This window comes from Cervus canadensis, chromosome 17 (assembly GCF_019320065.1).
Source record: "Cervus canadensis isolate Bull #8, Minnesota chromosome 17, ASM1932006v1, whole genome shotgun sequence".
Taxonomy (NCBI): domain Eukaryota; kingdom Metazoa; phylum Chordata; class Mammalia; order Artiodactyla; family Cervidae; genus Cervus; species Cervus canadensis.
This window is the reverse complement of record NC_057402.1, coordinates 27,181,426-27,209,350: the sequence shown is the minus strand read 5'-3', so window position 1 is coordinate 27,209,350 and position 27,925 is coordinate 27,181,426. Positions and strand designations below refer to the sequence as shown.

At 34.4% G+C, this 27,925-nt stretch overlaps 1 protein-coding gene across 4 annotated transcripts in view; it reads right to left on the bottom strand.

The window, feature by feature from the left end:
• The window catches only part of STRN3 (striatin 3), a 100,494-nt gene that overhangs the window by 32,943 nt on the left and 39,626 nt on the right, over positions 1-27,925 (bottom strand). For all 4 annotated transcript variants that reach the window (XM_043489814.1, XM_043489815.1, XM_043489816.1 and 1 more), the window contains exons 2-7: positions 24,015-24,118; positions 23,454-23,527; positions 16,903-16,984; positions 13,515-13,688; positions 5,494-5,623; positions 4,156-4,297 (exon numbers count right to left, since the gene is read on the bottom strand). In XM_043489814.1, the coding sequence (XP_043345749.1) occupies positions 4,156-4,297; positions 5,494-5,623; positions 13,515-13,688; positions 16,903-16,984; positions 23,454-23,527; positions 24,015-24,118 (706 nt within the window). The remainder of the gene's footprint in view (positions 1-4,155; positions 4,298-5,493; positions 5,624-13,514; positions 13,689-16,902; positions 16,985-23,453; positions 23,528-24,014; positions 24,119-27,925) is intronic.

The following is a 27,925-nucleotide window of genomic DNA, read 5'->3' as shown; positions in this document are numbered from 1 at the left end:
GCTTATAAGTCTTATAAATTCCATAGGCCTCAATGTATGGTGGACATAAAAAACATCCTTTTGCCTTACAGACAGTTATTTGTAGCAAATATAAAAGATCCTCATATTTAAATGGTGCACAGGGTAATTCCTTGGTGGTTCAGTGGTTAGGACTTGGCGCTTTCACGGCCTGTAAAGTTTGATTCCTGGTCAGAACTAAGATTCTGCAAGCCTCTTAGGGGAAAAAAAAAGGGTACAGAGAAATTCAATTTTCTGTACCTTGAGTTTTTCCTACTCTAACAGCCCTCAGTTTCTACCTTGTGGTACTATGATCTTAGGTAGTCAGTGTGTAAAAAGCTAAACTCAAAACTTTAATACGCTAACTTCAATTAGGTGAAACTAGGTTATCAAAGCCTGAGATTTACACATGATTATCAAATCTGCAAACTGTAATACTGTCGTAATACTGATTCAAAGAGAAAATTCACTTTTCCTGTACTCTACTCATGAATTTCCTGAAAACTATGTTATATCAAGAACTGTTCTGTCAATTCATCTAATATGCTAAGAAAAATGTGATCTAAAGAAATAATTGCTTTGTGCTCACCTTAATAAAACTAGTAATTCTTATTTTTAAAAGGGACAAACTGACACATTTGGAACAAATTTTGTTAACCTCATAGAAACGACAACAAAAAACTTCAGTGGTATAAACTTTACACATGAAATTAAACAGGAGTTTTTTTAAAAAGACATCTGTATAAAAACTAAAGCTGTGAATGCTCTAACTGGAGTAGCAAAGGGTAGTGAAGTGAAAAAGCAAAGGGAAGAAAAAAGGATAAGCTTAAGAAAAAAAGAAATATTACTTGCAAGATAACCTTGAAGCTAGAAAACAAAGGTAAACTTAAGGCAGTGCAGAGAACAGGTTGGTGAATGCATATGTGCACAAACATCCTGAAACATGCCTGGTAAGTAACAGCTGATTTGATATGGCTTATAAGAAATAGTTAAGAGCAAAAAGGAAGAGGCAGCATAATCTTCTACATATTAATGCTGTTTTAAAAAAATCTAGGGGGAAAAATATCAAGAAATGAGGTTGAATAAGTTACGGGAACTTTTTTTTCAGTAAGAAAACACAAATATACACAAAAAAATTGATCCTTGACAACTCAAAACCACAAAAGCCTAAAATTCTATTGTGGTGATTCTAACTACCAAAGCAAAGGAATTAAATCTACTTAATGTACCATAAACTTGAAACTAATTTTATTCAAATATTTAGTACTTTATCCATTTAAACACAGTATTTGTAGCCCTATAAATTGTACAGAACACAGTTTCAAAGTGTAGCAGACAATAACTAAACATCTTTAAAATGTTTAGCAAAATTAGAAATGCTCACCAATATTTCTGATTATGCCAAGAATTAATAACTATTAAAATTAAACCGAGACTACCCTGACAGACAAAAAAGATTTAAAAGCTTTCTAAAAAGGAGTAGTTTCATAGAATAAAAGAATCCAAAATCAGAGATATTTGAGTACTATGCTAGTATACAAAATAAAAATAACACAGATTATACAATGTGGGTGAATACAGGGATGTTTTATTATGACACACTATTAAGAAAGAAAAAAAAAAACCTGTTCTTTACCAGGTAACTTAAATCGGAAAATCACTTTCCCATTTGTAAGTAAACTCAAATTTTAAGTAAATAAATATAAAGGGATATTTGTATATTCAGTCTCTTTGCTTTGGGGAAAAAAACTGAGTATGACACATATTGAGTAAAAATGAAAAATTCAAAAACACTGCATAGATCCTTTATAAAAAACACTGCACAGATCCTGTGATAGTTTTCATTTCTTAGGGAAAGAAACTACTTGAATCATTTTGTTCTTAACAGAGTCCTTTCCTTCTTAAGAACTTAAAATGCTTTAAAGATACTTTAGACTTGTCTGGAAGGAAGAGACTTTGTTGGTTACTTCCATTACACAAAAAGATTCAGGTCACTCTCAAATATTAATAAGCAAAAGTAAATAAAAGTATCGAGAGTTGTCATTCACTAATTAGGTCCTCTCTTGAAACTGTTCTACAGTCAAAAATTTTTGGACAGGACCAATCAACTGTACACTTTTTATGATAGAAGTAATGCCATTTTACACAAATCAAATTTCTGAAATTTTTATATATTCTTCTGATGGACAGTTAAACTTCCAGCAATTTTAGGTGAAGACAATAGGAAGGGAAATGTGCCAAGATTTAGCTATATAAATGTCTGAAAACTGCTTTCGATTTTTTTTCCTCCCTTTAGATATCTAAATGAGCATCAGTAATGCCCAGATAAACAGTCAAACATAATAACAGATTATTATGCACTTATTAAAAATGATGTCACAGAAGAATAATTAAGTGGAAGTGTGGGTTATAAACCAGCACACAGCAAAATCCTGTTAAATACAGACAGATAGATATAATTATTAATCATGGTTCTCTCTACATAGCAGTGTTATTGATGATTTTTAATTTTCTTCCATCTGTGGGTTCTAAACCTCCAAAAAAACCAAATGAATTATAAGATAATGAAATATTTATATAATTTAAATATATTTCTATAATTATTTTAAAATCTAGAAAAAAATAAATAGTACTTTAGAAACTATTGGAAAAAAATAAGGTATTTCCAACATTGATAGGTTGTACAGGAAAGTAAGAAGAAAATTAGATTTTTTTTTTTTTTTTGGAAAATTAGATATTTTTACTGTCCTCTTGAGCAAGACTAATTCTTAAGAAGGGTAAACTTCTATAACTTAGCAATTTTCAAAAAGTACCAAAATGTATATTCAAAGTCTAGAAGACAATTGTGGAAATTGTTTTTTATTTTTAAATTTTCAATTAATAGGCCTCCTCTCCCTCCACTGAGGAGAAGTTAAGATCTGAAAAATCATGCTTGACAATCATAAACAATGAGAATGTTGATAACAAAATCCAAACCTTTTAAGTACTCAATTTGTATCAGGACAGTCAATAAATATTATCTCTCAGGTTCTATCTCTCTTGCTATTAGCAATATTCAGCTTAAATATATACATGAGGCATTTTTATAAACTGAAGTGTGTCTCCTTATCACTAAAGTAGTTTTTAAAAATCCAGTGATAATCCCTCTTGCTAGTAACTAACCAATTTTGGTATTCATGTGAAATATGCATTAAAATACTTAATACCCTTCTCCAATAAAGCTGAGTTCTCCCTACCAGGTACACGTTGGTATTAAATGTTGACTGAATGAACTTTTTTTTTGGTGTGTCTACTATTAACATGTTTTTAAAATTTATTTGTAATTGAGAATAATTGTTGAACCATGTTGTGGTTTCTGCCATACAATGTGAAATCAGCCATAAGTACAGAATGAACATTTTTAATTGAAACATCATATTGGACCTCAGCTATTATCTTAAAATACTTTGTACACTTTTTACTTTACTTTCTAATGGGCTTTTTAAACTCTGTATAAATAGAACTGTTTTAACCCTTTTAGTTATAGCTAGATGATTATTAGCAGTAGATCACTTCCAAAGGCTAGGCTCTTAACATGTCTGTACAGTGATTATATGTAATAAAGTTTAAGTGTCAATAAATCTTGTTCATTATAGAGCTATTATTCAGAATTAATAGCTCTATTGTGTGTATGCGAGCTCAGTCCTGTCTGACTATTTGCAACCCAATGGATTTGGGTTTCAAGAAGATGACTCTTTTTGGTATGCCTGTATGGTATTATCTGATCAGGCATACCATACAGGCATACAGAAAAGAGACACCTTCTTGAAACCCAAATCCATTACCAAATTAAATCATGGGAATGTTTAAAACTATGTACATGCTTAAAAAAAATCTGAGAAGGAACTGGATTTCTAAATTAACTGAAAGTTTCAATTCTAAATCAAGACAAATTTCAAAAATCAAAATCCACCAGAAGCCGTATATTAAACAGTTTAGCCACCAAATCTAAATAAACTGATGCAAATACTCTGAAACTATTGAATACCACTTTTCTCCTTGCTCTCAGTTTAACTGCCAGCATACATTCAGATACACACATTCCACATACAATATTTAATAAAATACATCTTTAAGGCCTAGATGTTTTCCCACCCCCATATTTCTTTATCACCTTACCCCATTCTGTGCCATCCCCTGAACTTCGTGCTTCTCCAGCTCCTTCACCATCTTCAGCAGTTACTAAAAAATCGAATTCTTTCAGTGCTTCCTCAGTATCAGGGTCATCAGTTAGGTCAGCAGCTAAACCTTCATTACCTATCTGTAAAGGGAACAAAAGCCAAGAATTACCTTTATGCTAAACTGTAAAGGTATCCTTTATGTTTTCACACAATTATCTTTACTTTTGCACTTCCATTTTTAGGTTATTTAGAAACAAAAATCTTAAGATTTTCCAGAAAGTTAAACAATCTCAAATTATATCCTAGCTAAATGGTTGTCAACAGTGCTCCAAAGTGTGATGCAAGTAATGTGGCAGTAAGAATGGTTAAAACCTTGATCTTCAAGTATGATCATCCTCACAAAGAACATCTCTTAATTACAAAATATTTACAGGTAACTCTATTAAAGACCTGTGCAGTCACTTACATTCCAGTATGTTGTGTTGAATTGACCTCATTCACTGAGAACTGCACCCGTAGGCCATAACTCATAAGGATATGGCATAGTTAATAAGGACATTAATGCAAGTCAATAGCTGTGGTATTTATAGTAATGCTTCTCAGAACAACAACAACCAGAAAAAAAAAATCAAAATCTCTATTCATCCATGTCTCACATGAGTATGTGGCAGAAAGGCTGAAAACTGCTTTTACGGACTGGAAGCTTTTGAGGAACATTGGAATTTTCCCCACATTACTATAAAATCCCAAAGAACTACAATGGAATTCAAAAACCACAGCTGAAATAATGTATACTACTATGATAATTCACACATGGATCATCTAATCTATTTTTGCTCTTATAACTAATCTGTATCAACACTAAAATACATCAATGTGTTTCCCAGGTTATAAGCAAAAGAAGACTTTCAGTAATCCTTAACAAAGAGTGAAGAGTGTTGACACAAACATTTACAATTCTTAGTTTATTCCCTCACCCAGAGTAGGAGTATCAACTCACATCAGTTACAACTTATCACTTGTTTACTCCACCTCAAGAGATACTCTACAGCAGTGATTTTTAATTGTGATCCTGTTTTTTTTTCCTTCAAAAAAGTTCCAAAACACTGAACTAGTCCCATAAAAACAGACCCTTTTTTGCCAATTAGTTAATAATAGAGTAGATAATAATTTCTACTATATGTAGGGTAATTCAATAAGAACTATATAAAAAACTTTCAAATGACATAATAAAAAATCATCAATAACTTGCAATGTAATTTAAGACATCTTGAAATTTTCTATTCCATACACATGACTAAATACATTATAGTTAATAAGAAAAGAGAATTCTTACTTTGTGTTTATTTATCCTATGTTTGTCTTTTCCTTCTGGGATGCCTTCAATCATGTCATTTTCCTCTTCTTCGTCGCTGTCATCAGCATTTTCTAAGAAATTGAATGTCTCAAGAACATCACCAGAAGTCCTATAAGAGAGGAAAAAGATGAATCAAATATTCCAATGACAAATATTTCTTTCCGTCTCCTATTTTTAAACAGCACTTGAAGGTACTAGACAGATTCAAATTAAAACTTACTTAAAATGTATTATCTAAATATTCTACCCAAAAATGAAAGATCATTTATGTTCTACAGTTAAAAGATGTTAAGTTTCTATAACAATAGTACTTTAAGTAATTATAGCATCAAAGTAAAAACCCTATAGTTACTAGGCACTCAAATGTAGTATTACTTCTCAAAATAAAAGTTATTGTAATTAAGAAACTTGAATTTGAACTCAGCATTTCTTTTAGCCCTACAACCTTTTACAATGTGGCCCAAATGTTTAAGGACTAAAACTGAAGTTTAATTTATGAGGCTACTCAGATTTAAAGTAATGGTAAATCAGATATAGAACATTCCAATCCTTTTCACAGATTTTTCTTAACTACAAAACAGGATTATTAATAAACTAAAGAAATACTTTCAAGTGTTTCAGAACCACTCTTATAATAGGTTAACAGTCATAATCTATTTTAATCTATTTATTAAGTCATTTTAAAACTATAATCTGAATTCCTCATCTTTGTACAAAAAACAGTTTTCAAATAGTTATTTAAATGTCTAAAAACAGAGGCTACAACAGAACAGTGAAAACTTCAGCTGAACATAGTCTCTCACAATGAAAGTCTCAATTCTCCCACTGACTAGCTGCCTGGATTTGGCCATGTCATTTAAACACTGTGGCTTCAATTTCTTTACCTGTGGGAATTAAACTAGATGATCTCAAATATCCTGACCAATACGAACAGTACATGGTAACAAAAAGAATAATAGTCTAAAAGTTAGGCTTTTCCCCCCTCTCTCTGACTGGTTCTATTAGTCTAAAATAAGGATATAATACAATTCAGACTAGTTTTTAATAGCACTTTGATATAGGGCCTTAATAGGTCTACTATACTGTGCCTAATCCAGTACATGGTTCAAGGACCTGTATAAAAACTGAATGTAGATACTTTTTTTTCCAAGTGCAAATCAGTAAGAACAAACAAAAAAAACTATCATAGTAACAAAACACATACTTTTCAGATCAACATCAATAATATGTTTCAATATTGGGGGATTAAATGAAAGGCAAAGAAAATATTTGACAAAATCAGCACATCAATGACAGAAAAATTTAAGAATCATAAATTTAAGACATTACAGTTTTTTTCTGAACTTTGAAAAATTAAGTACTGTCATTTCTTGTATATGAATTACCATCTCTAAAATGAGAACTCATGTTTCAGGTTTTTAAAACTGTATTTGATCACAGCAATACATGCACAAGACTTTAAAAAGTCAAAGAGAGCACAATCAATAAAAGAAATAACTGATGAATTGTTCCAAAATTAAAAACCCTTGCTCTTTGAAAGACACCAAGATAATTTAAAGAAAAGACTACAGATTGGGAAAATATACTTCCAAATCATACGTTTAATGAAGGGCTATATACAGAACATTTACATCTTAACAGTATCAAAGAAACAATGAGCATGGGGAGATCATCAAACAATTTCGGTAAAAAAAGACATGTGCATGGTATACACAGATGCTCAACATCATTAGTCTTTAGGAAAATGGAAATTAAAGCAACCAGGGACTGTGAAGGGTCTGAGACTTTGCCCCACTTGCAAGCTAATATGCTGTTACTCTTGAGATGTTTCTTTTTAGCATTCATGAAGGTGACCTTTGTATGGATTTTTTAAAAATTTATTTTATAGTGTAACCAGTGAAAAGCCTTTTGATGTGGAAACAAAAATGCTTGGAAATACATTCTGTAAATATATTACATAAATTTTTAAAAATTACTACTTTAATAGTCTTCTCAACACCATTTTACCTGTTCTCTCTGACACTCCTATTCAGATGTTAGCCTTTTGGGACCCATCTTTATATTTTCCTATCTTTTCACTCCTACTTTCTTTCTTTCCCCTTTGCTCTTTTCTGGGAGAGTCTTTTAACCTTATCATCCAAGATCTACATAAAAATTATTTCAATCACACTTTAAGATTTCTATTAGCTCTTTTTTGATTTCTCATCAAACCTTATAAAATAGCTTATAAAACATCTTATTGTTTTATGGATGTATTATTTTTCCCAGTGCTTACAGAAGAGTAAACTTTTGAAAGTCTTCTCTGAGCTCCATTTTTTGATTTGGTTCCTTCGGTCTCCAATTTTCACATCAAAGTCTCTCCTTAACTGTTAGCATTTAACAGTGAAGCAAAGAAAAGCTAACTGGATATACTGTGTACATGGGTGAGGCTTGTCAAGTAGCTAGCTTCACGTCTGTGTAAAAGGGCAGAAACCAAAACATTTCATTGGCAGATCCCAACTGTCAGTATCAGGAAGTCTTCTCTACCATTAATAGATCATATTTCTGCCTGGAAGGGATTTAAGATCAGCTGCCAACATACCAGAAGCCAAGCAGAAGAAAACAAGAGATCTCACTGCTCAGCTAGATATTTTCAGATCAACCTCCTGTCTTCAAAGTCATAGCTCACCCTACAGGTGCCTGACTCCTTAAGAAATCAGAAATCATTGGAATTTGTCAGAAATCAGAATTCACCGAAAACATACCAACATTCTTTGGGATAGGGGAGGGGTTTTCAAATGGCTACACAGGACAAAAGAGGGAGTTTGATGGGAATCTGCTGTGTATCTCAGGAAACTCAAATAGGGGCTCTGTATCAACCTGGAGGGGTGGTAGATGGGAATGGGGTTCAAGAGGGAGGGAGTATATGTATACCTATGGCTGATGCATGCTGAGGTTTGACAGAAAACAAAATTCTGGAAAGCAATTATCCTTCAATTAAAATACAAATTAATTTAAATATATATATAAAGAGGGAGTTTGAAATTCTTTCATAAATTTGAAATTTGCCTCTTACCTAAACTTGAAACTAATTCTCTATTAATAACTCCCTCTAAATCTGACTCCAGATGTACCTAATACTGCTAATTCCTTAGCTTCTATAAATTTACTTGCATTTTGGGACGTGAATTGGTTTGCTTCTTTTTTTTCTTTCCAGATTCCAAAATTATTAAGTCCTCCCTATCTGATGAACAGTATATCCTCTCATTCTTCCTATGTACTCAATTTATTGCTCTTATGTGTTAATGTATCTTTAAAAAGTCTTTAACGAACATCTTAGAGGATCCATAAGGCACAAAAGTAAAACGTCTCTTTAATTCACCATCCTTAAGTGGACATCTACATCTGGAATTTTATATCTTTTTTCTTTGCCAACTATCTGTTTACTATCCTTTTTCATTCTAAAAAGATGATCAACAGAATTTTTAAAATTATACATCCAGATGAAGGGAACATAGAGTGAAGTCAAGAGTAAGGCTGGTAAGTAAAAGGGTAAAAAGGAGTCAGTGCATTTTCTAGAAATGAAGGAACCCCACAAGTATGGCAAAATTCTGTCCGAGTAAAAAGAAAGAGCAACTACTAGAGGCTGAGAGGTAAATCAGACCATACTATTTCTAACACTATAGCCTACAATTTATCATTTTTCTACTGTTGAACATGAAGACTGGTTCAAATTTTTACTGTTATATAAGTAAGAATATGACAGATATCTATTTGTTGGTATCTCTATCAATATATTAGATCATATTTCTTAGAATTTTCAAAGGCCCTGATTCTAGCTGAACCATACACACCTACATTAATACAGACTTGACATATATTATGCTGGTACAAACATAATTGTAGTTTTTGCACTACTGAAACTTGCCATCTGATACTGGAATACATCCTTAAATGAATGTAGTTACGTTTTACATCATTTTAATGTGCATTTTTGCTAATGACTTATAAAATGCTATTTTTTATTTATTTCAGACTATGGGAATAATGTTAAGACAAAAAAAGCAAATTTGAGCAATTTTCTTATTCAAATAGGCCATAAAGCAGCGATGACAACTCACAACAACAACAATATATTTGGCCCAGGAACTGATAACAAGTGTACAGTGCAGCAGTGTTTCAAGAAGTTCTGCAAGGAGACAAGAGCCTTGAAGACGAGCGGAGCAGTGGCCAGCCGTCAGAAGCTGACAGTGACCAAGTGAGAGCATCGAAGCTGATCCTCCTGAACTACACAAGAACCTGCTAAAGAAAACAACGTCAACCATGCTACGGTCGTGCGGCACTTGCAGCAAATTGGAAAGGTAAAAAAGCTTGATTAAATGGGTGGGGTGCCTCATGAGCTGATAGAAATAAAAAAAATCGTCCTTTTGAAGTGTTGTCTTCTCTTATTCTACTCAACAACGAACCATTTCCTAATCGGATTATGACACGTGACAAAAGTGGATTTTCTACAACAACAGGCTCAACCAGCTCAAGCGGGTGGACCAAAGCCAAACACGCACAGAAAGGGCATGGTCACTGTCTGGCGGGCTGCTACAGGTCTGATCCACTACAGCTTTCCGAATCCTGGCGAAATCATTACATCTGAGGAGTCTGCTCAGCAAATTGATGCGATACACAGTAAACTTCAATGTCCGCACCTGACAGTGGTCAACAGAAAGCGCCCAATTCTTCTCCACAACATCTTACTGCACACTGCACAACAAATGTTCCAAAAGTTGAACAAATTGGGCTACGAAGTTTTGCCTCATTTGCCACATTCACTTGACCTCTTGACTAACACTTCTTCAAGCATCTTGACAACTTTTTGCAGGGAAAACCCTTCCAACAACCAGAAGGATGTAGAAAATTGCTTTTCAATAGTTTGTTGAATCCCAAAACACAGATTTTTAAGCTATAGGAGTAAACAACCTTATTTCTTGTTGACAAAAATGTGTTGAGTGTAATGGTTCCTATTTTGATTAATAAAGATGTGTTTGAGCCTAGTTATAGTAATTTAAAATTCACAGTACAAAATTATAATTATTTCTGGACCAACCTAATACAAGTATACTCATTAAGAAGGAAATTGGCCTTGATTAAAAACAATTATTACCTAAAAGTCTGTGGACAGATAAATGGATACGAAAAATATGGTAAATACAGTCAACAAATTATTATTTAGACATAAAAAAGAAAATCCTTGGCAGAAATGAAACCAAGATTGCAAAACAATTATCCATCAATTACAGAAAATTTTGCAAATAAATAAATGATTTTTAAAAATAAATAAATAAAATCCTTACTGACATCAGAACAATTAAAAAAAAAAAAAAAAAAAAAACAAGAAAATCTTGTCATATGCTACAACGTGAGTGAACCTTTAGGATATCACGCTAAGTGAAGTAAGCCAGGCACAGAAAGATAGATACTGTGTATTTCCACTTACATACTTAAAGTAGTCACTCACAGAAAAAGTCAAATGGTGGTTCCCAGGTACTAAGCGGGAGGAGGAAATAGGGGGTCGCTATTCAATGAGTATGGAGTTTTAGTCATGCAAGATGAAAAGCGTCTAGAGAAGTGCTCTACAATACCGTGCTTACATAGTTAACAACACTGCACTGTGCACTTGAAAATTTTTAAGGTAGATCTCATGTTATGTGCTTTTTACCACAACAGAAAACAAAAAACAAAAAACTATTTTTCTTGTAAAGGTAAGAAGCTTTACAAGGAGAAGACATAGTCTGCTATGGATCTTTAATTCAGATTCAGGTGTGATACAGTAAACTGCATTCCCCTCAAGTATTTATAAATCCTATTAACTACTTAGCCTGGTTAACTGACAAATTTAGTTTTTAAAACACATAGTAATATCCTTGCTTTTTCTCATATGCTATGAAAACTGATTCCTGAAATCCAGAGTAAAGAAAATAAGAACTCTATTAGATGTCCAATTGTTTTTATTAGAGACCTTACTTCTCAGAAATAAAATCCCAAAACTAAAGGTTTATGTTAACCTGAAAGTTATAATGCCACGATATGTATCTAAGGTATGAAGTAATGCTAGTTTATAAACTGTACATATTATTTTCTTAAGCTCTACATAAACTCGTTTTATTTTTTCCATTCTCCTTTTCTTTTTCCTTCCGACCTATGAAATTCAAGGTAATACCTAATGGTAGAAGTGAAAAAAGTTCCACTTGCTTGACTACTTGCATTTATCAAATCTGTACTATAGTCAAAAGTATATTTGGTAGACATGTTGATGAGAATGCAGAGAAACCAGAATTCTTATACATTTCTGGTGGTAGTGTACAATAGTTCAGCCACTTTGGAAAAGAATTTGGAAATTCATCAAAAAGGTAAACACATAGTTATTGTATGACTTAGCAATTCAACTCCTAGGTATAAACCCAAGAAGCCTGAAAACATATGTCTATATTTCCAGACTGATGTTCAAAGCAGCATTATTCATTATTCCAAAATGTGGAACCAATGGGTAAGCCCATGAGTTGGACAAAGAATGGATAAACAAAACGTGATATATCCACAGAAAAGAGTATTACTTGGCAACAAAAGAAATGAATTACTGACACATGCTGTAACATGGATTTTAAAAACACTATGCTAATGCAAAGTAGCTACTCACAAAATAACCATTTACATAAAATATCTAGAATAGGCAAATCTACAGAGACAAAGTAGATTAACAGTTGCCTAGGACTGGTGAGTGAGAGGTATACAGGAAAGATGAGGAGTGGCGGCTAATGAGTACAAGGTTTCTTTACGGAGCAATAAAAATTTTCAAAACTTAGATTATGGTGATGGTTGAATAACTTTGCGAATACTCTAAAAACTGTTAAACTTATATCCTTCAATAGGTGAAATTTATGGCAAATTGTATCTTAATAAAGACATTAAAATTTTAAACTATATCTGGTAGCTTTCTGAGTCCAAACACAATGCAAAGCCTTGTTTCTTTCCCAACAGTGACTGAACAATCATTACACATAGTATTAAAATTTATTCAAAACACTCTAACAAAAATCTAAAAATCGAGGTGTTCAAATAACTCTAAACTACATGAAATCCCTTTCAAGTTTTTTTCTTTTGCATTCATTATTTTTTTAGTTGGAGGCTACCCTCTCAAGTTTTAATTTTGCACCTATTTCAGAGATACTTCAGTCATTCTCTTGGCATCAAAACTTCAAGATACATAAATTTTAAAAAGTGCCTAAATAAAAAGTTTATCTGTTCATTATTCCATTTAGGAAAAAACATTTTACACCTGAATTTTACATGCTTCTTTTTTACAGAATTTTTTTTTTACATGTTTCTTTTAAAGGCTTCTATTTATTTATTTGGCTGTGCCAGGTCTTAGTTGCAGCATGCAAACTCTTTGTTGTGGCATGTGGGATCTAGTTCCCTGACGAGGGATCAATCCCAAGGCTCCCTGCATTGGGATCGTGGAGATTTAGCTACTAGCCCACCAAAGATGAGCCTCTGCATGCTTTAAAAATTGTTAACAACAGTAACAAAAAGCTAAAGAGATTCATAATGCCTGTTATACAAATGTTAACCTATGCACTCAAGAACTGATGCTTTCGAATTGTGGTCCTGGAGAAGACTCTTGAGAGTCCCTTGGATAGCAAGGAGATCAAAACAGTCTTTCCTAAAGGAAATCAACCCTGAATATTCAATGGAAGAACTGACGTTGAAGCTCCAATACTTTGGCCACCTGATGCCAAGAGTAGACTCAGTGGAAAACATTCTGATGCTGGGAAAGATTGAGGTCAGGAGGAGAAGGGGGCAACAGAGGATGAGAATGTTGGATGGCATCAATGACACAATGAACGTGAGTTTCAGCAAGCTCCAGGAGACAGTGAAGGACAGGGAAGCCTGGGGTAGTGCAATCCAAGGAGTTGCAAAAAGTTGGACACAACTCAGTGACTGAGCAATAACAAATTAAGTATGGTTCATACCTTTTGATTTCTTGTCCTTTTTGCTTAGGAGATTCACCTCCATTCAGGATCTGTTCTAAATTCTTTGTCTCTACTGATCCATTTGGTTCTGAATTGGACAGTCCAAGTAATGATCTTACCCGCTGAGACCGTACATCTAATATTGTATCTGTATAACCTACTTCCTGAAGGTATCTATAAGAGAAAATTAAAAATATTAAATCCCATAATTTGTTAATACCTGCAAACTCGTTAAATGAAAATCACATCAAAGGATTTTTAAAAATCCATAACACTCCAAAATATACTCTTCCTTTCCTTAATACCTTTCTTCTCTATAGACTAGTTCAAGTTTTTGTTTTTTTTTTTTTAAAGGGCTGATTACAAACCAAAACTTAATTGAGAAAGCATATAGACAGCTAATACTAATTAAGAGCCAATCATCCTGAAGCCTAAAAAGCCCTAGAGCTTTTAGGAGCCGATCATATGTATTACTTAAAAAAGAAAAAAAAATTCTAGAAAGTTGTAAAAGATGAATAGAGCTAAACCTGTGAACAATGATAGGCCACCTTGAAAGCTTGACTCTTAGCGAGAGGTTAATAGGTAGTTCAGTTCTCCTTCTAAGATCTAAGATCTCATTGCAGTCCTGTAGACCTGTGGTTTTCAAACTTTCCTTCCTAGCTAAACCAGGTTACCAAACAAGGACCTACTATGAGACCTAAAATACAGATAATGGGTAATGAATGAGTTTGTGTGACAAATTTTAAAATTTCTTACCAAAGTACTGATATTTGACAGCCTAAGGGAAGATGTTAAAAAGAAGCCTTATATATTACTGACAAAATAACAAAAGATTTCTAAGTGAAAGCTAAAGACAGGGAGACTGACTGGTTAGGACACTAACACAGCAAGAAGTTAAAACTGGAGAAGAGAAAAAAATGTGAGAAAAATAAGAGAAAACCCAAGTAACTTGCTACAAAAGTAACTATAGCAGTAAATTAAGATGAGAATTTTGGAAATTTTTCAGGTTTCTAGCTGAGATGACTGAATGGTGATTCTACTCAATAAAATGAGTAATAAAGGGCCAGAGTCTGGTTTTACAGGGTACCCATCAAATAATCATGTAGTACCTATCACAGTGATAACATTTATTAGGTACAGTGATAAGAAAGGTCAAAAGCTCAGAAAAGAATGGACTGGGTGTACAGATTTGGGAGTCATTAGTGTTTGGTGATATTTGAAGCCATAAATTTAAATGAAGTTACCCAGAGAAAAAGCATAAATAAAAACAGAAAGCTTGGGGACAAAAAAGCTGGAAAAGAAAAGCACAAAGGAAAATCAAAGGAAAGAATATGAGAAATTAGGGTTAAAAAAAAAAACCAGCAAAGAGTAACTTCATGAAAGTAAGAAAAACTGAGTTTCAAAAAGAAATGAGGAGTTTATGTCAAGTATTTCCAAAGGATCAAATGAACAAAGGGTCTCATAAATATGTTTGTGATAGAAGCTTCAGGGAAATATGAAAATGGAAAACTAGCTGAGAAATGAACAAAGAAGACTATTCACATAAACTATTTTTAGAGAAAGGTAAAAAGAGACAGACTATAAAGCCAGACAATGGGATTAGGCATTGATGTGAGAAATTCTGTGTACCTGTTTTCCCTAGAGCCATCAAACTCTTCTAAAAAATGTGGTCCTCTTTTTGGGGCGGGGTGGGGGGGGGGGGCGCGGGAATCAACCCCACATTCTAACCATGTGGTCTTAGTAGGCCATCAAAATCTTAAACAAACCAGGTAAAAACAACTGACTTGGTAGTTATTCAATCGAGTGAAGACAAATTTAATCCTCAGAAAGTATTCTTAATAAAACAAGGGATCCTCTGTTATTTGGAGAGAAGTGGTTTTCAGGAGAAAAGAATAAAACTGATACACAGAGGAGTAGAAAACCAAAGAATTTCAGATCATATCCTGGATGCTCCACTCCCTGAGAAATCCTCAAGTGATGCTCCAGCTCTTGTGTTCCCAACTCTTAATCAATCAGCACTTCCCTTAACTCAGCTAGCTACCCTAGCATCCTTCCAAGCAATAATCCGTTTTTATTAAAACTTGGATTTTAGTCACCAAGAGTTCAGATTGATAAAAATTTCTCTGAATAGAACATTAGAAACTGAGATTATAAATACGAGGTTTAAATACATTTACAAAAAGAAAAGCAAGAAGTGAAGAGTTCTCACCTGATAGCCTTCGTATTTTCAGTGAAATAGAACCTAAGGTGCTCTAATAAGAGTAAGGAAGAATGGGTTGAGATGCAGTGCAAGTTTAGGAGCGCAAACTGAGGGCAACAGGAGCAAGAGATGACAAGGGATACGGAAAAAGGCTCCATGAAATGTTTGGACAGGAAACCATGCGTGTGTAACGGCATTCACACAATTCTATGACTTTTCTCCAAGAATTAATTAGAAACAGAAGCAACAGATAGTATGACTGAACTAGGGCTGAGATCCTCCAGGTAGGTATAGTAAAATGACTGGTGGGACAAGGAGGGGTAACAAGTGGGCAGCAAGAAAGCTAAGGGTACTGGCAAAAGGGTAAAGGATCATGGGGTCTAAGCAGGAGCTAACGAAGTAACAAAAACAAACAAAAAACCCTACCACAAGAAAAAAACAAAATCAAACCAACCACTGGTGGAGGAGATACGGAAAATGAAGCAGTCAAGATCAGATCAGAGGGCAAGTAACAGGGGAACCAGATTAAGAGAAGTGGAATACGAACTGTCAGATATAATAAGACCAAGGGTCTGACCACACTTCACTGGGTTACTGAAGCAAAGGTAAAGATACCTAGGTTTGAGAAGGGTGAATAATTACAAGTTACCTAAGATTTCAGGTGCATTCAAGTACCAAAGTTTTCCAAACACAAGGGAAAAGAACAAATGAATCTTTATTTATTCTAATTGATAGTAAAAAGATTTGCCACAGAAGTACTTCTAATAGAGCAAAGAATTAAAATATCAATAATGTTCCTCAAAAATTCAAGTAAATATATGCAAGCCAGCACTGAAAAGTTTCTGACAACCAGTTAAATTCCTTCTCTAAACCAGTCACAATCTCACTTAAAACCAAATATGTGAATTTTGCAGTGACAGGAATGAGTGTGTGCATAAGTATGAATTCCCTATTGTTTCTGACATTCTATTTCACAAATAAGAAAATAAGATCATTCTGAGAAATGTTTAAAGAAACATTCAGAGGATGCAAACTTCAAAAAGATTCAAAATCTAACAAAACAAAAAAGAAACAATATGAGGGCTATACACATTGTCCCACTATCATTAAATAATTTTCACTTGCCAAGTGACTGAGTAAACACTTTCATACCTAAATCCTTAAAGCTGAAAATGAACCATTACTCACTGTCTTAACAGTTGTCTGCCTTGCTTCCACGTTAACTGGCTATTCTGAGGTGCTGTGGGAGCCTCTGTGTCTTTGGTTTCTTCTAAAAATTAATAACAACAACAAAACAAGACAAGTTTCATACATGTTACTTCAACTCCTGATAATGCTGCCAAAGTTATCACAAAGTCCCACAAAAACATACCAAAATATTTTATAAAGGATATAAGAAAATTAACTTTTATTGAGTGTTTACCATGGGTTATTCATTTAACTGTTTATCCTGACAGCCCAAACACTTAAGCACCATTCTCCTTGTTTTAAAATTGGGAAAAACCAAGTGTATATTACTATTACTACACGAAATTAAAAAAACAAAAGCCCAGGATTTGAAAAATTATTAAAATCAATTACTACCAGAATTCTGCTGATTTGAATGCTTCTGAAATTTAAAATATTTACTATTTACATAAATCAACACTATTAAGAAATTGGGTGTGTGTGTGTGTGTGTGTATAAAATGAGTAACTTAGAGTTTGTATCAGTAGATGCTAAGTCTATATACAAGACCCAATAGAGTCAGTTTCATTTTTAGAACAAAAAGTTAAACCAGAAAACATTTTTACTGTATGTAAAAAGTCATATTTTATTCTCAGGTAACAGTGTATACATTAAAAAAAGAGTTTAATGAACAGTGTAACTTCAGGTGAGTTAACTTCTCAACAAGTATCTCCAGAGTGGTTCTTAATACTTTATTGGCACTAATGATATAGAAATATTTTCCTGTAATTTCCCATTATAAAAATGAAGATAAAGCAAGAATATAGGGCCACAGACGACAAGCACTCACAGTGAATGTTAAAAACTCTTACCATGGCTTACTGTCATTAGTCTCCTAGATTCCTCAGAGTCATGTGAACAAATAGTTATTGGCAGGAATTCAAATATTCTTTGAAGGCATAACTTCTCTAGCCCTAACAATCCATTATTAGTATTCTCTCATTCTTCCCCTATATGTAGAAATATCTATAATTTCTAGAATTATCTCCTTCTTATAGCCCCCATTTTTTATCACTTTTTCCTATTTATACCATTTTATTTTTAAATCACATATAACATAAAATCATTGGCCAAAAGAATACATTTTAAAAAAGAATGTAATTGACCCAAATCCCATCACTGAGAGTGTTAATATTTGAGATCTTCTTATTCCATATTTTCTATCTGAAGATAACATACGTGAGCTTCTCCACTCCTCAAATTAAAAAAAAAGCGTGACCTAAACTGCACTACAAGCTGCTTTTAACACTTAATAGATCTTAAACACTGTATCACAATAAATATAGATTAACATCACATAATTATATAGTATTTTATAGAGAGTATATACCTATTTAACCAGTCCCTTATTGTTGAAATTTGGCTCGTTTTCACTGTTGCTAAAGGATATTCTTGAGTACACCCAAGCACATATAGTTCAATGAATTTTTGAACACGCACATGTAACCAGTACAGAGATTAAGAAACAAAACACCATCAGCACCCCAGAAAACTGGGGTGCCCCCCAAAAGGCCCTTTTCCAACTCACTAGATACTCCCTAGAAAGTATCAACACTACCCTGGTTTCTCAGCACAGGTTAACTTCTGACTTTGATCTATATGAAACCATTTATATCAATTTTCAAAATTTTATGTGACCCACTCATGTTGTCAAGTTTGCTGTTCATTTGCTAAGTCCTGTCCAACTCTTTGCAACTCCATCGACTGCAGCATGCCAGGCTCCCCCATCCTCCACTATCTCCCAGAATTTGCTCAAATTCATGTCCACTGAGTCAGTGACGCTATCTAACCATCTTGTTCTCTGCTGCCCCTTTCCCCTTTTGCCTTCAATCTTTCCCAGCATCAGGGTCTTTTCAAATGAGTTGGCTCTTTTACAATGAGTCAGGTTTTCACATCAGGTGTCCAAAGTATTATAGCTTTAGCATTAGTTCTTCTAGTCAATATTTAGGGTTGATTTCCTTCAGGATTGACTGGTTTGATCACCTTGCAACCCAAGGGAGACGCTCAAGAGTCTTCTCCAGCACAAAAGCATCAATTCTTTAGTGCTCAGCCTTCTTTTTTTTTTTTTTTTTTTGCTCAGCCTTCTTTATGGTCCAACTCTCCCATCTGTACATGACTACTGGAAAAACCAGTCTTGACTACATGGTCTAAAGAGTCAAAGAAGAGAGTGAAAACACTGGCCTGAAATTCAACATTAAAAAACTAAGATCACGGCATCTGGTCCCTTCACTTCATGGCAAACAGAAGGGGAGAAAGTGGAAGCTGTCAGGGTTGTTGTTGTTCAGTTGCTAAGTTGTGGCCGACTCAGCGACTCCAAGGACTGCAGCACCCCAGGCTTCCCTGTCCTTTACTATCTCCCGGAGTTTGCCCAAATTCATATCCACTGAGTCAGTGATGCTATTTATCCATCAGTTTGATTATAATTTATTTACTTTTCTTGCTAAATAACATTTTCTTACACTAAAATACCACAAAATACTTATCTATCCTATCAATAGGGAACATATGAATTGTTTCCAGTTTGCAATTATTAAAAGTAATAATACTATGAACATTCTTACACAAGGCTTGTGATGAACATTTCAAGGAGTGGAATTACTGTACCATAGGACATGCTTGTGTTCCCTTTAGCAATACAGTTATCTTCCACTTTTCAAAAGCTTTCTTTATGTCACTTCACTTTTTTTCTTGTTTAAAGATTTATTTCTGGTTGTGCTGGGTCTTCGTCACTGTATACGGACGGGCTTTCTCTAGTTGCAGCGAGTGGGAGCTCCTCTTCATCATGGTGCTTGGGCTTCTCTTGGTGCGGAACACAGGCTATGGGCACATGGGTTTCAGCAGCTGCAGTGTGGGGGCTCAGTAACTGTGGCACACAGGCTCAGCAGATGTGCAGCATGTGGTCATTTCCTGGACCAGCGATGGAACCCATGAGCCCTGCGCACTGGCAGGCAGATTCTCAACCAAACTAGACCACCAGCAAAGCTCTCACATCACTTTTTTGAAAGACCTGCATGTAATACCTGTTTTCACTAGCCTAACTGAAAAAAAAATTCAGAGACCTTTTTCACTTTTTATGAAAAAAGGTTAGAAAGGAAAACTGCCTCTTTAGCATTTGTTTTGCAGTGAGCTGATGAAAAATGGCAGCACGCACCACAAGCAGCAGGAGAGGCACCACCAAGCTCCATACTGAGCCCCACACCTGGGCTTTATCTTCATTTATTTTGTGCACTATTAGCAAGATGTGTCCAAAGGTAAATTACACCTTTGCCTTATGTCACCTTGGCTTATGAACGGGAATGTTCTATTTTTGGATACTGGGGGAAATTTGTATTGACATCACTTTCAGAGCAGTTTTATCAATTTAGAATTCCAATACCAGTAGGTGCAAAATTCCTGGCTGATCCACACCCTCAGCAACACTGGAAAAAAAAAAAAAAGACATTTTTTCTCCTTTCACCATTGTGATAGGTAATGTATTGTGGTTTTAAGTTCCATTTCCTCAATAACTAATACATTTGAGCATCATTCCATATACTTACTGGCCATTTCTTTTATTAGTGACTTTTCAAGTCTTTTTGTCCCTATTTCTCCTGTTTTAGAATCTTCCCCAAAATAGAGGGAAATAGGAGTTCTTTACAGAACTGGATACATATTCTTTTATAGGGTTAAGTTTAGGATATATGTATTGGTATTACTTGGACAAGTGTATAAAAACACAAACATCTTGTGCTTCTCTTAAAACAGTATTTTGTACATCTTCCTTTAACATTTTGATTTGAGTATAAAAAAGGCAATACTGATTCAGTGTTTATCTCTATCTATACTTTGACATAAATAACTTTGTCCTGTTGTCGGCACAGTGTATTTCTGCCCATTCCTTTGTCTGTTTTCCACTAAATATCCTGAGTAGCTTTTCTACATCAGTAAAAATAATTTATTTTGTTATCATTGTGGCTCCTATAAATAAAATACTTGGATGCTATTTTACTCTTCAATTTAAGGAAGTTTAATATTTAAGTTCACATTGGGAAGGTGCCCTGCAGAAGGGAAAGGCTACCCACTCTAGTATTCTGGCCTGGAGAATTCTATGGACTGTATAGTCCATGGGGTTGCACGACTGAGCCCCTTTCACTTTATACAGATAAAAACAGATGTGTCTTTATCCTATTTCTGCTGTGGGCAGGAGAGATTATCTGCTAATGACTTGACTTTATACAAACTTGCACCAAAACCAGTTAGCCAACTGTGACTCTAGCTTTAGGAACAATGGGGCTGCAACTAGCCTCTTCACATTTACACAGACCAAGTAAGGAGAACAGTCCTCAAGTTACAGAAAGCAAGGGATTTCCTGGCAGTCCAGGGGATTGGCTAGGACTCAGCGCTTCCAATGCCAGGGCCCAGGATCAATACCTGGTTAGGGAACTAATCCTGCAAGCCACACAACACAGCACAGGCAAAACAAAGAAAGTGACTATTTTCTGACTACTCTAGCCATATTAGAAAGAAAATGAGTTAAAGGAAAGCTACAAAGGCATCAGGTTTCCTCTGTGGTGAACCACTGTACTCCCTCAAACTATGGTAGGACTGCTATGGTAAAGAAAGTATTACTGAAAATATACAGGTTTCACATCTTATATCACTTACTGTCGCTTTTCCAAGGAAGACGTAATCTTGTCCCTGACTCATCAGAGTGAGTCTTCATAACCACTTACAAGCTAGATCAAAGGAAACCCATGCCACTACTATCTTGCTCTCTCAATTTTATATATGACAACAACTAGGAAAATAAGTGTGTGTGTCTCTGTTAGTCACTCAGTTGTGTCTGACTCTGTGACCCCATCAACTATAGCCCACCAGGCTCCTCTGTCCGTGGAATTCTCCAGCAATACTGGACTAGGTTGCCATTCCCTTCTCCAGGGGATCTTCCCAACCCAGGGATTGAACCTGCACTCCAGGCAAGTTATTTACTATCTGAGCCATCAGGGAAGACAGGAAGATACGGTGTGGTGCTAAAACTGGTAAGTGGAGAAGACCTAAAAATAAATCAACTGAAGATTGTACATATAGGGTGTTTCTGCCAAGTACTTAATATTAAAGTAAAAGCCAATTAGCTAAATTTTTACAAATCTATTATAACATTTAACTGTAAAAATAAAAATTCATACTTTTCTTATTTTCCCTATTAAATATGCTTTAACTTTATTAGGTATGAAAGCAACTATAACTTTCCTGGTGGCTCAGCGATAAAGAATCCACCTACAATGCAGGGGACTTACAGAATATGCAGGTCTGACCTCTGGGTTGGGAAGATCCTCTGGAGTAGGAAATGGCAACCCACTCCAATATTCTTGCCTGGGAAATCCCATGAGCAGAGGAGCCTGGTGGGCTCCATCCACGGGGTCACAAAAGACATGGCTATGACTGAGTGACTGAACAACAAAGAAGCAACTACAGAAAAGAAAATTTGTATATTCAAATGAAGACATCATTTTTCCTTATCTTAGTAACCAGCAGTCAAGAACAGTATAGAATTCAGTTTGCTTGCACTAGCAAAATGCATATATAAATGGGCTCTCTCTATATATATATATATCAGAAAAAGAAAATTATAGTAATATACCCAAATATTATATAAATCAAAAGACTCGTTCCTTATTAAACTTTTAGTCTACTCAAATTGCAATCATATGAAACCCTAAAATAAACAGTGAACTGTTAGCCTTTTCTTATATCCAGCTTTTCTCTTCCCTGCATAATTGTTCATCACATTCTACTCTTACACTCACTATTTTAGTAAAGAGTAAGGTCAACTGGAGAAAACGTTTTCCTTCTTGTATCTTTATCTGGCTGCCTCCATAGTCCCCAAATTCAAATTTCTAATTCCTTTAGGACTAGACTGAGTTAATCACAGCTTCTCTAGGAAAAAACAGTTAACATTTTAATAATACAAAATTAAGTTTATGTAGGGGTTTCCTGGTGGCTCAGACAGTGAAGAATCTGACTGCAATGCAGGAGATGAGAGTTCGGCTCCTGGGTTGGGACGACCCCCTGGAGAAGAGACTGGCCATCGACTCCAGGATTCTCGCCTGGAAAAGTCTATGGACAGAGGACTGTGGTGGGCCACAGTCCATGGGGTCTCAGAGAGTCAGACACAACTGAGCAACTAACACACACAAGCTTAAGTAGAACCAAACAAAAATCGCCTACAGGTGGTACAGAGAGTTACTCATTCCCTTTCACTTCTAATTGTGACCAAATATACATCCAGTTTTACAGAGGTTTCAAAACAAGAAAAATAAGACAAATAACTTCAGGATTGATGAGGAGGTAGATGAAACTTTTATTCATTTATTATTTTCCCTCAAATTCTAGAAAGCATTATAATAGTTATTTAAGTAACCAATGCTATCAAAGCAAAACGGAGGTAAAGAGAACATGCCTGTTACCAAAAGTGAGCTTAAACAAGTTTTTCTAGGATGGAGGGCAGAGATTAACAGAAGAATCAAGTTTACCTGATTCAAAGGTTGGCATTTTCAAGTCACCTTGGTTCAGTTCTGTGCCATATTTTAATTTGTGATATTTTGCCCTGAAAATTTAATAATAAATTGTTGAAAGAAAAAAAAAGTTTTATTTTCCTTTCTACACAGTTTAATAACTACTGGTATATATTTCTTCAATGACAAATTTAAAAAAATCATATGAATGTCAGTTTCTTTAAACTTTAGTTGCAAACAAGTTAGAGGAAAAAAATACACTGCATGTACAAGAAAAAAAAAAAGATAGATTATCCAAATAAGATATACACCCAAGTAAAGATAACTTTTTCTTAATTTGTTTAAAAAAAAAGGGGGGGGCAAAAAAACCCCCAAAACTTAAGACTCTACAAAAAAATATATTACTTCAATTTAAAGATTTTAATCTTTTTTCTTTTGCCATGTAATGATCGAATCAAAATATCATCCTTTATTTTGGGCAAATCTTTGTATCTTTCAGAGTTTTCAAATACACTGTACAATAACATGTAAGAATAATAGTTATACTTTTATTCATGCAAGAAAATAAGGGACACCTACCTTTCTTGTTTTAATGCATACTCTAACATCTTTATTCTTCTTACTAAATCCTTCTTCAAGTTTTCTTGACCTTTTCTTTCTCCTTGCAAAAATGCTATCCGAGCCTAAAAATATAAAAAGTTCATTTATTTTTACTTTTTAACTATACACAGGAAATTGAAAAAAGGAAAACAATAAGCATACAATTCTGCACTTTTATTCATGATAGCAAGATTTAAAATTCATAGTAGTAGTTGATAAAACTTTGTTAGAAAATAGTCACTTTAAAATAAAGATAACTATAAATTAGCTATTTACCTATAATCCTTATGGTCTCTACTACTAACAATTTTCACATAATTTTAAAAGGAAATTTTAAATGCAAAAATTACACTTAATTCCTAACAAACAAGTTACAAAGAACAGAAAGTTATCATATTCACACTTTTCCTCAAATTATATATTAGTTGTTTTAAAAAGTCATATTACCTCAAAAGCATTTCTTTCATGAAACATTTAAAAATTGATAATCTTCCCCTTTCTGACCACCACACTTCGAAATGTTTCAACTCTTGAAACAATTATCCAAAGTATCACAAGTATTAGGTTGGTGAAAAAGTAATTGCAGCTTTGGACCCAGAATTTAAAATCATTATAACTATCAAACACATCTTCATTAACCAAAACAGGAACCATTACAATCAACACAGTTTTGCAAACGATAGATATGTTTGTTTATTCCTGTACCATAAAAACCTGAGCTCAAGATTCAACAAACTCTTGGAAAGCATTTTTGCATCCTGCTGGTTGTAGAAATATTTTTCCTGCAAAAAGTTGTCAAGATGCTTTAAGAAGTGGTAGTTGGTTGGCAAGAGATCAGCTGAATGAGCCAAAACTTCACAGCCCAGTACATTCAACTTTTGAAGTGTGGCTTGTGTGACATGTGGTCAGGCATTGTTGTGGAGAAGAACTGGGTCCTTTCTCTTGACCAATGCTGGCTGTAGGTGATGCAGATCTGCAGGTATCTCATCAGTTTGCTGAGCATATTTCTCCAATGTGATGGTTTCATCACTGGGATTCAGAAAGCTGTTGTGGACCAGACGGTCAGCAGACCACCAAACAGTGACATGATCCTTTTTTGGTGCAAGTTTGGCTTTGGGAAGTGCTTTGGAGCTTCTTCTTGATGCAACCACTGAGCTGATGTTGGCAGCTGTCGTACAAAATCACTTTTCATCACACGTCATAATCCGATTAAGAAATTGTTTGTTGTTGTTAAATGGAATAAGATAAGACGACACTTCAAAAGGACAATTTTCAAAATTTCTGGGTTAACTAATGAGGCACTCATTTATCAAGGTTTTTCACTTTTCCAATTTGCTTCAAATTTTGAATGACTGTAGAATGGTTGACACTGAATTCTTCAGCAACAACTTGTGTAGTTGTAAGAGGATCAGTTTTGATGATCCTCTCAGTTGGTCTTGTCAACTTTCCACGGCCAGCCACTGCACTCCTTATCTTCAAGGCTCTAGTTTCCTTTGCAAAGCTTCTTGTACCACCACTGCACTGTACCTTCATTAGCAGTTCCTGAGCCAAATGCATGGATGATGTTGTGAACTGCTTTACAACTCGTTGTGAACTTGAATAAGAAAATCATTCAAATTTGTTTTTTGTCTAACATCAATTCCCTAGTCTAAAATACATATAAAATAAACAGTAAGTAATGAGTCATTAATAAGAAAAAATGTGCATTAAAATGATGCATAACAATCACATTTAAGAATGTATTCCAATATCAATGGTAAAGTTCAAGAATGCAAAACAGCAATTATTTTCTGCAATTACTTCTTGCACCAATCTAACAAGTGAAGTTATATGTTCAACAACATTGTTACTTTCTACCATTATTTTTCTACAGTTAATTTTTTTTTCCTTTTAATTGCCTTATTTCCTTAGGGAGACAAGTCTCCTTCTTTTTCTGGCCCTTCCCAGAATGTCAGCCTCCTTTATTTACCCACATGAAAGTGTGATACGTTTAAGAAGACTGGCATCTGTATGCAGTATTTCCTGTTATAAAACATGTGTGCAATAAAATTAACTTTCATCGTTTTGTTGAGATGAGCAATAGATGTATTTCTTCATTAAGAGAAAGTAAGCTACTCAATAACCTAAATTATGGTTAATTTAAAAAGTTGTTTTTTTTTTAATTTCGGTGAACATGGAATCAGAACAAATGAATTCATCTGGATGATTTAACACATTTAAGTTTGGGAAAATTAAGAAAAATCACCCACAACTCCAGAAGACCTGAAAATGATACACAGCTATATAACATATAGTCTAAATGCAAGTTTCAAAACAAAGATCTAGGAGCAATGATAAAGATTCAAAACCTAATAATAGTCTAAGATCCATAAGAGAAAAGAAGAACTTCTGACTCTCTTAAGCTGTGAAGCAAAGGTAAAATATGTCAATTTCACTGATACAGAATCAAGAATTTCTGATGGGAGGGTTTTCTTCTGGATTGGCTAAAAAAAAAAAAAAAAAAAGAATCACATACTATACATGACTCCAAATTCCAGATCTCAGAAGTATTTTACAATTAGCACCAGAAGATGATGAAAGAAGTTCATTTTATTCTGCTTCTTAATAAGTAACTAGAGATTTTTCAGGCTGAAAAAGGCACTAAAAACTTAAAAAAAATCTTTTTTGGAATTTTGGTACTAAAAAATCATCCATACCTAGAGAATCCAATAAATGAAACAAAGACGCACAAATCATGTAAAATAACAGGAACACCGAAGCAGTTTCTGAACAGGAGCCGAAAGGGGATAATTTACAAAGATACAAGACAACAAAATGGTAAGAATTCATTAAAATGAAACCTTAAAAGGACATAGTCTAACTCAAAATACCTGAAGAGGGGGGTAAAAAAACAGATTAATGATGGAAAAGACCTAACTATTGGGACTGACCTTACAATTCGTACAGACTAAAAAGGTAAAGATTATGTCTTATAGTGATAATAAGGACCAACTGAATAACAGATTTGGCATTTAGTAAAGGATCATGGAAAGCTATGACAGTGTGTTAAACATACAAGTGTGACAAACAGTGTGTTGGACAGTGTGTTAAAAAGCACAGACATCACTTTGCCAACAATGGTCTGTATAGTCAATGCTGTGGTCTTTCCAGTGGTCATGTATGGATGTGAGAGCTGGACAATAAGAAGGCAGAGTGCCAAAGCTTTCGAACTGTGGTGCTAGAGAATACTCTTGAGAGTCCCTTAAAAAGTAAGGATATCAAACCAGTAAATCCTAAAGGAAATCAACCCCAAATATTCATTGGAAGGACTGATGCTGAAGCTGAAGCTCCAATACTTTGGTCACCTGATACGAATAGTTAGCTGACTCACTGGAAAAAACCCTGATGCTGGAAAGACTGAAGGCAGAAGGAGAAGAGGGCAACAGAGGATAAGATGGTTGGATTGGCATCACTGATTCAATGGACATGAACTTGGACAAACCCCGGGAGATTATGAGGGACAGGGAAGCCTGGTGTGCTGCAGTCCATGGAGTTGTGAAGAGTTGGACATGACTTGGCAACTGAACAACAACAGCAATAAAGGATCGAGAACAACAGATTTTTCTATTGTTTTTACAGGTCATGATGCACCATTAATAGAATCATCTTTGCAAATAACCTTTTAAAAAGTAACTGCAAAAATCCTTACAATAGCATCAAAAACCAAAAGTACCTAGTAATAAACCAAAGATACACAAAATCTCTGCACAAAAAGTTTAAAACTTTAACGGAGACATAAAAGATAAATGGACTAGCAAACTCACTACTGGAAAATATCAATATTCACACACACATTAACCAAAACAATTAACGTAATTCAAAACAATTAATGTAATTCCAATATACTCCCA